The sequence below is a fragment of the Nematostella vectensis genome, chromosome 2 (genome assembly GCF_932526225.1).
Source record: "Nematostella vectensis chromosome 2, jaNemVect1.1, whole genome shotgun sequence".
Taxonomy (NCBI): domain Eukaryota; kingdom Metazoa; phylum Cnidaria; class Anthozoa; order Actiniaria; family Edwardsiidae; genus Nematostella; species Nematostella vectensis.
Window position 1 is genome coordinate 17,046,736 of NC_064035.1, and position 12,136 is coordinate 17,058,871.

Sequence of the window (12,136 nt, forward strand, 5' to 3'; positions counted from 1 at the left end):
ACCCTGATACACGCCAAACCCTTATATACGCTGAACCCTGATATACGCTGAACCCTGATACACGCTGAACCCTGATATACGCTGAACCCTCATATACGCCAAACCCTGATATACGCCAAACCCTGGTATACGCCAAACCCTGATACACGCTGAACCCTGATATACGCTGAACCCTGATATACGCCAAACCCTGATATACGCCAAACCCTGGTATACGCCAAACCCTGATACACGCTGAACCCTGATATACGCCAAACCCTGGTATACGCCAAACCCTGATACACGCTGGATCCTGATACACGCTGAACCCTGATTTACGCCAAACCCTGATATACGCTGAACCCTGATATACGCTGAACCCTGGTACACGCTGAACCCTGATATACGCTGAACCCTGATATACGCCAAACCCTGGTATACGCCAAACCCTGATACACGCTGAACCCTCATATAAGCTGAACCCTCATATTCGCTGAACCCTGATATACGCCAAACCCTAATATACGCTGAACCCTGATATACGCTGAACCCTGATATACGCTGAACCCTGATAACGCTGAACCCTGATACACGCCAAACCCTGATATACGCTGAACCCTGATATACGCCAAACCCTGATATACGCCAAACCCTGGTATACGCCGAACCCTGATATACGCCAAACCCTGATATACGCTGAACCCTGATATACGCTGAACCCTGATATACGCTGAACCCTGATATACGCTGAACCATGATATACGCTGAACCCTGATATACGCTGAACCCTCATATACGCTGAACCCTGATATACGCCAAACCCTGATTTACGCCAAACCCTAATAAACGCTAAACCCTGATTTACGCTCAACCCTGATTTACGCTCAACCCTGGTATACGCCAAACCCTGATTTACGCCAAACCCTGATATACGCTGAACCCTGATTTACGCTGAACCCTGATTTACGCTGAAAGCCTGATATACGCCAAACCCTGGTATACGCCAAACCCTGATACACGCTAAACCCTGTTATACGCTGAACCCTCATATACGCTGAACCCTGATATACGCCAAACCCTGATATACGCTGAACCCTGATATACGCTGAACCCTGATATACGCTGAACCCTGATAACGCTGAACCCTGATACACGCCAAAGCCTGATATACGCTGAACCCTGATATACGCCAAACCCTGGTATACGCCGATCCCTGATATACGCCAAACCCTGATATACGCTGAACCCTGATATACGCTGAACCCTGATATACGCTGAACCCTGATATACGCTGAACCATGATATACGCTGAACCCTGATATACGCTGAATCCTGATATACGCCAAACCCTAATATACGCTGAACCCTCATATACGCTGAACCCTGATATACGCCAAACCCTGATTTACGCCAAACCCTAATAAACGCTAAACCCTGATTTACGCTCAACCCTGATTTACGCTCAACCCTGGTATACGTTAAACCCTGATTTACGCCAAACCCTGATATACGCTGAACCCTGATTTACGCTGAACCCTGATTTACGCTGAACCCTGATATACGCCAAACCCTGATATACGCCAAACCCTGATATACGCCAAACCCTGGTATACGCCAAACCCTGATACACGCTGAACCCTGATATACGCTGAACCCTGATATACGCTGAACCCTGATATACGCTGAACCCTGATACACGCCAAACCCTGATATACGCTGAACCCTGATACACGCTGAACCCTGATATACGCTGAACCCTCATATACGCCAAACCCTGATATACGCCAAACCCTGGTATACGCCAAACCCTGATACACGCTGAACCCTGATATACGCTGAACCCTGATATACGCCAAACCCTGATATACGCCAAACCCTGGTATACGCCAAACCCTGATACACGCTGAACCCTGATATACGCCAAACCCTGGTATACGCCAAACCCTGATACACGCTGGATCCTGATACACGCTGAACCCTGATTTACGCCAAACCCTGATATACGCTGAACCCTGATATACGCTGAACCCTGGTACACGCTGAACCCTGATATACGCTGAACCCTGATATACGCCAAACCCTGATATACGCCAAACCCTGGTATACGCCAAACCCTGATATACGCTGAACCCTGATACACGCTGAACCCTGATATACGCTGAACCCTGGTATACGCCAAACCCTGATACACGCTGAACCCTGATACACGCTGAACCCTGATTTACGCCAAACCCTGATATACGCAAAACCCTAATATACGCTGAACCCTCATATACGCTGAACCCTGATATACGCCAAACCCTGATTTACGCCAAACCCTAATAAACGCTAAACCCTGATTTACGCTCAACCCTGGTATACGCCAAACCCTGATTTACGCCAAACCCTGATATACGCTGAACCCTGATTTACGCTGAACCCTGATTTACGCTGAACCCTGATATACGCCAAACCCTGATATACACCAAACCCTGATATACGCTGAACCCTGATATACGCTGAACCATGATATACGCTGAACCCTGATATACGCTGAACCCTCATATACGCTGAACCCTGATATACGCCAAACCCTGGTATACGCTGAACCCTGATATACGCTGAACCCTGATATACGCTGAACCCTGATAAACGCTGAACCCTGATACACGCCAAACCCTTATATACGCTGAACCCTGATATACGCTGAACCCTGATACACGCTGAACCCTGATATACGCTGAACCCTCATATACGCCAAACCCTGATATACGCCAAACCCTGGTATACGCCAAACCCTGATACACGCTGAACCCTGATATACGCTGAACCCTGATATACGCCAAACCCTGATATACGCCAAACCCTGGTATACGCCAAACCCTGATACACGCTGAACCCTGATATACGCCAAACCCTGGTATACGCCAAACCCTGATACACGCTGGATCCTGATACACGCTGAACCCTGATTTACGCCAAACCCTGATATACGCTGAACCCTGATATACGCTGAACCCTGGTACACGCTGAACCCTGATATACGCTGAACCCTGATATACGCCAAACCCTGGTATACGCCAAACCCTGATATACGCTGAACCCTGATACACGCTGAACCCTGATATACGCTGAACCCTGATATACGCCAAACCCTGATATACGCCAAACCCTGGTATACGCCAAACCCTTATATACGCTGAACCCTGATATACGCTGAACCCTGATACACGCTGAACCCTGATATACGCTGAACCCTCATATACGCCAAACCCTGATATACGCCAAACCCTGGTATACGCCAAACCCTGATACACGCTGAACCCTGATATACGCTGAACCCTGATATACGCCAAACCCTGATATACGCCAAACCCTGGTATACGCCAAACCCTGATACACGCTGAACCCTGATATACGCCAAACCCTGGTATACGCCAAACCCTGATACACGCTGGATCCTGATACACGCTGAACCCTGATTTACGCCAAACCCTGATATACGCTGAACCCTGATATACGCTGAACCCTGGTACACGCTGAACCCTGATATACGCTGAACCCTGATATACGCCAAACCCTGATATACGCCAAACCCTGGTATACGCCAAACCCTGATTTACGCTGAACCCTGATACACGCTGAACCCTGATATACGCTGAACCCTGATATACGCCAAACCCTGATATACGCCAAACCCTGGTATACGCCAAACCCTGATTTACGCTGAACCCTGGTATACGCCAAACCCTGATACACGCTGAACCCTGATACACGCTGAACCCTGATTTACGCCAAACCCTGATATACGCCAAACCCTGATATACGCTGAACCCTGATATACGCTGAACCCTGATATACGCTGAACCCTGGTATACGCCAAACCCTGATATACGCCAAACCCTGGTATACGCCAAACCCTGATTTACGCCAAACCCTGATATACGCCAAACCCTGGTATACGCCAAACCCTGATACACGCTGAACCCTCATATACGCTGAACCCTCATATTCGCTGAACCCTGATATACGCCAAACCCTAATATACGCTGAACCCTGATATACGCTGAACCCTGATATACGCTGAACCCTGATAACGCTGAACCCTGATACACGCCAAACCCTGATATACGCTGAACCCTGATATACGCCAAACCCTGATATACGCCAAACCCTGATATACGCCAAACCCTGGTATACGCCAAACCCTGATTTACGCTGAACCCTGGTATACGCCAAACCCTGATACACGCTGAACCCTGATACACGCTGAACCCTGATTTACGCCAAACCCTGATATACGCCAAACCCTGATATACGCTGAACCCTGATATACGCTGAACCCTGATATACGCTGAACCCTGGTATACGCCAAACCCTGATATACGCCAAACCCTGGTATACGCCAAACCCTGATTTACGCCAAACCCTGATATACGCTGAACCCTGATATACGCTGAACCCTGGTACACGCTGGTAGATCATATATGCCGGCCCTAAGATGCAGATCAATTTAATTCACAAGAAACGCATGCGCAATAAAAGGTAACCGCAGACCGCCAAATAAATCTTAGAAGACTGCTGAAAAGTCTTCCAATCCCAGACTTACAAAACAAATGATTTTTACACACATTGCTGGGCGCAGAGAGAATGACGATGGAACATTTTCCAGAACCCATCAGAGTCACAGTACCATGACGAATAATAAATCATATGTGAAATGCTAATTACCCCAGCTCACAAGATTTGCCTACGAAGCGTGTCAAATGTTCCCGGCGCACCCGTTTATTTGGTGACACCTTGACAAACCACTCGACGACTTTCGCAGGGTTGTTTGCACGAACTGTCGCCGAATGAGATAAAATAAACGTTATCAATAATGCAATACTTTGGAATATTCCCAGTCTAATAAAACACCCTTAGACATGATTTAAGCAGAATACGAATTAGAATGGTGTAACAACACCGAGGAAGATATTTTTAATCTTGAAGTTTTACATAAACAAGTGCAGGGAGATTTAAAATTTTACCTTGTCTTTATTTTGTTGTTCTAGGTAAATGTTAAATATGATATTGTTATCTGATTGGTTGAGTCTTGAAGTGAGTGTTGATGAAATACAACGAATTAGGCGTGAGCAAGGCTTTTGATTCGGACTCACGCTGGGAAAAACAGTCCTAAACCACGGAGCGGAATGTATTCAACCCAAGACTTTTTATACCTTATTTGAATAGATTTACTTTTTGTTTTCCGACAATACTATTTATACGTTTCCTAGATTATGTATTTGAGGTTGTTTTCTTTCAACATTTCCGGTATCGCTTTTCAAGCTGAGAAAAATGGATTAAAGCCAATGAGCAAGATTTCAGAAACCAAAAACAGCTATATACTCGAGCGATAAATCTTTTATAACTTTGGGCTACCACCAAACCCCAAAGATCCCCAACTTCTCAAATTAAAATTGTAACAATCTTTACCCAATCTATCAAAGCACAGATCTAGCAAGGCTGAATATAGACTGACTAATGCATGTTTTTGCTTAAATACCGGGAAACGCAGTTTTCCTAATTATCCCGCGCGCTAAGTCAATACTTATTAACTGTCATTCCTTAATCAATTCCAAAGAATATATTTTCTTTGTTGTGCTATTAAAATCATGTTCATCATATCACTTCCCTGATCGTATTGAAACAAGGTTTTTTCTGCCATTGATATTCAGCGTCTATCCATGAATGCTCGTAAACTTTTCGATGATTTCGTTTTTATCTGGACAGGTATCTTTGAAGGTTCCCAGCTGCTGCCCCTCTGCCATGAATTTTTTTAGCCTGGCCAGTCTATCAGGGATAACGTAGCCTTTCAATTTCTCTGCCGCGGTACCAGTTTGGTAGAGCTTTGCTAACAAGCGATAATCATTTATAGTTGGGTGGTCGCCCTCGAGGTAGACGCCAGGCTCCTCTCCAAGAAGGGAATCAACGTGCTCAAGCTCCTTTTCATAAACTCTTTCCGACCTTTCAGGCGATCTTAACCAAGCAGAAAATTTTTGAAATGGAGTAAACTTTCGGACTTCACCGTTGAAATGCTCATTATTTGAGTTAAGACGAAGATTAGCAAGTTTCTCGAGTCTGTCAACCATTTCTTGCGTGTCTTGCGTTTCTGTCTCAACAATGTCATCTTCCATTACTAGCAGTACGGGAAGCATAGTGGAATCCAACTTCTGGAAAGAAGGGTCGAGTTGCTTTTTGCTTTCATCCAGAAACTTATACTCTATGGTGATTCCCTCCTTTTCTAATTTCGGCGCAAGACCTTTTAGAATCATCAGTAAATAGTGCGAATCGTGGCATGCTCCTACCCTTCTCGCATCAGCTCGTGAGGCCTACAAACCAAGAGCATAAATAACGATTTCACTCAAGACTGATATAATTTCCAATGTGCCGAAAAATAAACATACAAAGATCTTACCTTCATAAACGCAATTAATTTTTTCATGGCTGAAGATGAGACAGTGATTGCGACTTTAAACAGGCTAAGGTATTCACAAGTCACCGTTCGTGTACCACTCCAAGCTATTGCGTGATACGAGTGAGCGGTTCTGGCCACTAAATGTCGCGCCTGTTATTGAAATAATTTTAAAAACATACATATTCATAACCGCAGTGCTTTAACTAGTACACCGTTGCCCTGGAAATAACACAAGGTCGACTAGACGGGACTCAAAGTGAAGATCACTTTTGCATAACATTTCACTTAAAAAATAGGTTTTCAAAATTATGCCCAAAATATCACGGATAAATTAGTTAGCAAACGACTTATAAATAGGTCAGGCTTTAAGAGCTGCGTGACGGGCGCATAGAGCATGTTAAGATAACAGCCCTCGGGCTTTTGAAAGCATCCAAGTACCCTTTCTAGAACCACGACATTTAATCATTTCTGAGACAGATACATGACGGAAGAGGAGGATATTTGAAAGACAGGTTTTTTTTATTCGGTACAACGTATAATTAGATAAGAACGGGAAGAAACAGGACGTGAGACTAAATGGGATTTATGGTTTTATATAGTCCGAACATCCTGAATAAGCACTCCTAACGGACCAACAATTAGCCCAGCGGGATCGTACTGACCAGCTGACACGACGCGAAGATTTAAGTACAATTTTTTTGGCACCAATTCCCATATAGACATGAACAGGTCGGCCTTATCTCGGGCACGCCTATATCAAACATCGTTGCATATTTCTGACACTTATAACTTAATATACTTAACTGAAGTTGAATTATTAACATTGGAATGCATGGAATCTCAGCAATTGCTTAAACAAAGTCTTATTCTCGAACTATCCTTGAATTGCAAATGAACAAATGAATTGTCCAATATGACAGACATGCCCAAACAAGAAAATTAACAAGTCGCCTGCGATGCTTTTAAGATGGCACTATTTTTCGCAGTTAAATAGCTCATATAAAAAGTGCCAAATATAACTGGAGCAGCGATATAAAACGCAAGACACATTGTGTCCCAATATATTCTGCTGGCTAAGGCGATAGATAGTATTACTCAAAAAACATTAAAACTTAAAACGATGCGGTTGGTTAAGAATTGCAAAGGGATTTTAAATGATGACAATCGTTACAAGAAAAGTCGAAAGCTATAGATATAAAAAGCTTACTTTACTACTCCAGTTATATTTGGCACTTTTTATACAAGCCATTTAACTGTGAAAAATAGTGTCATCTTAAAAGCATCGCAGGCGACTTGTTAAGTGGATATAAAATGCTTATTTTTTTTTTATTTGTGAATGCTGTCGTTTGAATCACTCAACGACCTTTTACTCTACAGAACACTTAAACTTAGGTGGCAAGGCTTAAACACGGGCAATACTGACCTAAAATATTATGGAAATACAGCGGCAGTATGTAACAAGTACATCACAATTTAACGAAATTGGCAACAAAAAATCAATAAACGCTTATGAAAAATTAACGATGTTAATAAATTAGAGCTAATTACCCTAGGGCAAAGTCTTTTGTCCATTTGTGGTTCATTAATGCACCAATTAACTTGAACATAGATAGTGTATTTATTTTTGTAAGTCTATAATAAAAACTTTGAATGGACAAGGACGCTAAGCTCACTCATTTCTTCTTGACAAACATATTTTATTTATTTTGTAAGTTTATGATAAAAGCTCTCAATAATGACTTTTTGAGACTGTGGACGCTTAGCTCACTTACAATTGTATATGGCTAATGGATAGTAGTTTTGGTAGAAGAATTGAAAGTTCTTGAACAAGTAAGAAATGTCCAGAGGTCAGTTAATTAGGTGTCATTTTTATGTGAAAGTAAACCATTGTTGGTTTGCACGCTCCGGGCCTTCGCTGGCAAACTCACGTGCGAAACTATAACATTCGAGAAATTATATATGTAGGGTACATGGAGCTATTGACCAATCGCGTGGCTCGTTACATTTGAACCAGACGACAGCCAATCAGAAATCGCTTCACTCCGGCGGTTGGTGCGCGGGGGGTCTAAACAAGCTTTCTGTCGCTAATTCGCAGACGGTAATAATGGAACTATTTCCGGCTGCACGCAGGCTATTCAACACCCTACCCTTGATATCCGGTTCACCCTATGGGTGTGCAACACCCTTCCCTTAAGGGCCGGTTCACACTTTGGATGTGCAACATCCTACCCTTCAGCACCTGTTCACACTATGGGTGTGCGACATCCTACCCATAAGGACCGGTTCACACTATGGGTGTACAACACCCTACCCTTGAGGGCCAGTTCACACTATGGATGTACAACACCCTACCCTTAAGCACCAGTTCACACTATGGGTGTACAACACCCTACCCTTAAGGGCCGGTTCACACTATGGGTGTACAACACCCTACCCTTAAGGACCAGTTCACACTATGGGTGTACAACACCCTACCCTTAAGGGCCGGTTCACACTATGGGTGTACAACACCCTACCCTTAAGGACCGGTTCACACTATGGGTGTACAACACCCTACCCTTAAGGGCCGGTTCACACTATGGGTGTACAACACCCTACCCTTAAGGGCCGGTTCACACTTTGGGTGTACAACACCGTACCCTTAAGGGCCGGTTCACACTATGGGTGTACAACACCCTACCCTTAAGCACCAGTTCACACTATGGGTGTACAACACCCTACCCTTAAGGGCCAGTTCACATTATGGGTGTACAACACCCTACCCTTAAGGACCGGTTCACACTATGGGTGTACAACACCCTACCCTTAAGGGCCGGTTCACACTACGGGTGTACAACACCCTACCCTTAAGCACCAGTTCACACTATGGGTGTACAAGACCCTACCCTTAAGGACCAGTTCACACTATGGGTGTACAACACCCTACCCTTAAGGGCCGGTTCACACTATGGGTGTACAACACCCTACCCTTAAGGACCGGTTCACACTATGGGTGTACAACACCCTACCTTTAAGGACCGGTTCACACTATGGGTGTACAACACCCTTCCCTTAAGGGCCGGTTCACACTTTGGATGTGCAACATCCTACCCTTCAGCACCTGTTCACACTATGGGTGTGCGACATCCTACCCATAAGGACCGGTTCACACTATGGGTGTACAACACCCTACCCTTAAGGACCAGTTCACACTATAGGTGTACAACACCCTACCCTTAAGCACCAGTTCACACTATGGGTGTACAACACCCTACCCTTAAGGGCCGGTTCACACTATGGGTGTACAACACCCTACCCTTAAGGACCAGTTCACACTATGGGTGTACAACACCCTACCCTTCAGCACCTGTTCACACTATGGGTGTGCGACATCCTACCCATAAGGACCGGTTCACACTATGGGTGTACAACACCCTACCCTTAAGGACCAGTTCACACTATGGGTGTACAACACCCTACCCTTAAGGACCGGTTCACACTATGGGTGTACAACACCCTACCCTTAAGGGCCGGTTCACACTATGGGTGTACAACACCCTTCCCTTAAGGACTGGTTCACACTTTGGATGTGCAACATCCTACCCTTCAGCACCTGTTCACACTATGGGTGTGCGACATCCTACCCATAAGGGCCGGTTCACACTATGGGTGTACAACACCCTACCCTTAAGGACCGGTTCACACTATGGGTGTACAACACCCTACCCTTAAGGACCGGTTCACACTATGGGTGTACAACACCCTACCCTTAAGGACCGGTTCACACTATGGGTGTGCGACATCCTACCCATAAGGGCCGGTTCACACTATGGGTGTACAACACCCTACCCTTCAGCACCTGTTCACACTATGGGTGTGCGACATCCTACCCATAAGGGCCGGTTCACACTATGGGTGTACAACACCCTTCCCTTAAGGGCCGGTTCACACTTTGGATGTGCAACATCCTACCCTTCAGCACCTGTTCACACTATGGGTGTGCGACATCCTACCCATAAGGACCGGTTCACACTATGGGTGTACAACACCCTACCCTTAAGGGCCAGTTCACACTATGGGTGTACAACACCCTACCCTTAAGGACCGGTTCACACTATGGGTGTACAACACCCTACCCTTAAGCACCAGTTCACACTATGGGTGTACAAGACCCTACCCTTAAGGACCAGTTCACACTATGGGTGTACAACACCCTACCCTTAAGGGCCGGTTCACACTATGGGTGTACAACACCCTACCCTTAAGGACCGGTTCACACTATGGGTGTACAACACCCTACCCTTAAGGACCGGTTCACACTATGGGTGTACAACACCCTTCCCTTAAGGGCCGGTTCACACTTTGGATGTGCAACATCCTACCCTTCAGCACCTGTTCACACTATGGGTGTGCGACATCCTACCCATAAGGACCGGTTCACACTATGGGTGTACAACACCCTACCCTTAAGGACCAGTTCACACTATAGGTGTACAACACCCTACCCTTAAGCACCAGTTCACACTATGGGTGTACAACACCCTACCCTTAAGGGCCGGTTCACACTATGGGTGTACAACACCCTACCCTTAAGGACCAGTTCACACTATGGGTGTACAACACCCTACCCTTCAGCACCTGTTCACACTATGGGTGTGCGACATCCTACCCATAAGGACCGGTTCACACTATGGGTGTACAACACCCTACCCTTAAGGACCAGTTCACACTATGGGTGTACAACACCCTACCCTTAAGGACCGGTTCACACTATGGGTGTACAACACCCTACCCTTAAGGGCCGGTTCACACTATGGGTGTACAACACCCTTCCCTTAAGGACTGGTTCACACTTTTGATGTGCAACATCCTACCCTTCAGCACCTGTTCACACTATGGGTGTGCGACATCCTACCCATAAGGGCCGGTTCACACTATGGGTGTACAACACCCTACCCTTAAGGACCGGTTCACACTATGGGTGTACAACACCCTACCCTTAAGGACCGGTTCACACTATGGGTGTACAACACCCTTCCCTTAAGGGCCGGTTCACACTTTGGATGTGCAACATCCTACCCTTCAGCACCTGTTCACACTATGGGTGTGCGACATCCTACCCATAAGGACCGGTTCACACTATGGGTGTACAACACCCTACCCTTAAGGGCCAGTTCACACTATGGGTGTACAACACCCTACCCTTAAGGACCGGTTCACACTATGGGTGTACAACACCCTACCCTTAAGGGCCGGTTCACACTACGGGTGTACAACACCCTACCCTTAAGCACCAGTTCACACTATGGGTGTACAAGACCCTACCCTTAAGGACCAGTTCACACTATGGGTGTACAACACCCTACCCTTAAGGGCCGGTTCACACTATGGGTGTACAACACCCTACCCTTAAGGACCGGTTCACACTATGGGTGTACAACACCCTACCCTTAAGGACCGGTTCACACTATGGGTGTACAACACCCTTCCCTTAAGGGCCGGTTCACACTTTGGATGTGCAACATCCTACCCTTCAGCACCTGTTCACACTATGGGTGTGCGACATCCTACCCATAAGGACCGGTTCACACTATGGGTGTACAACACCCTACCCTTAAGGACCAGTTCACACTATAGGTGTACAACACCCTACCCTTAAGCACCAGTTCACACTATGGGTGTACAACACCCTACCCTTAAGGGCCGGTTCACACTATGGGTGTACAACACCCTACCCTTAAG

General features: G+C 45.8%; 1 protein-coding gene across 1 annotated transcript; it reads right to left on the reverse strand.

Moving 5' to 3' along the window:
• Nucleotides 1–4,904: 4,904 nt before the first annotated feature.
• On the reverse strand, nucleotides 4,905–6,714 carry LOC5515810 (chloride intracellular channel protein 1). The gene is made up of 2 exons (XM_032385555.2): nucleotides 6,416–6,714; nucleotides 4,905–6,329 (listed from the first exon to the last, which is right to left on the reverse strand). The coding sequence occupies exons 1-2, from the start codon at nucleotides 6,440–6,442 to the stop codon at nucleotides 5,679–5,681; spliced, it is 678 nt and encodes a 225-aa protein (XP_032241446.1). The 5' UTR covers nucleotides 6,443–6,714; the 3' UTR covers nucleotides 4,905–5,678.
• Nucleotides 6,715–12,136: the final 5,422 nt, after the last annotated feature.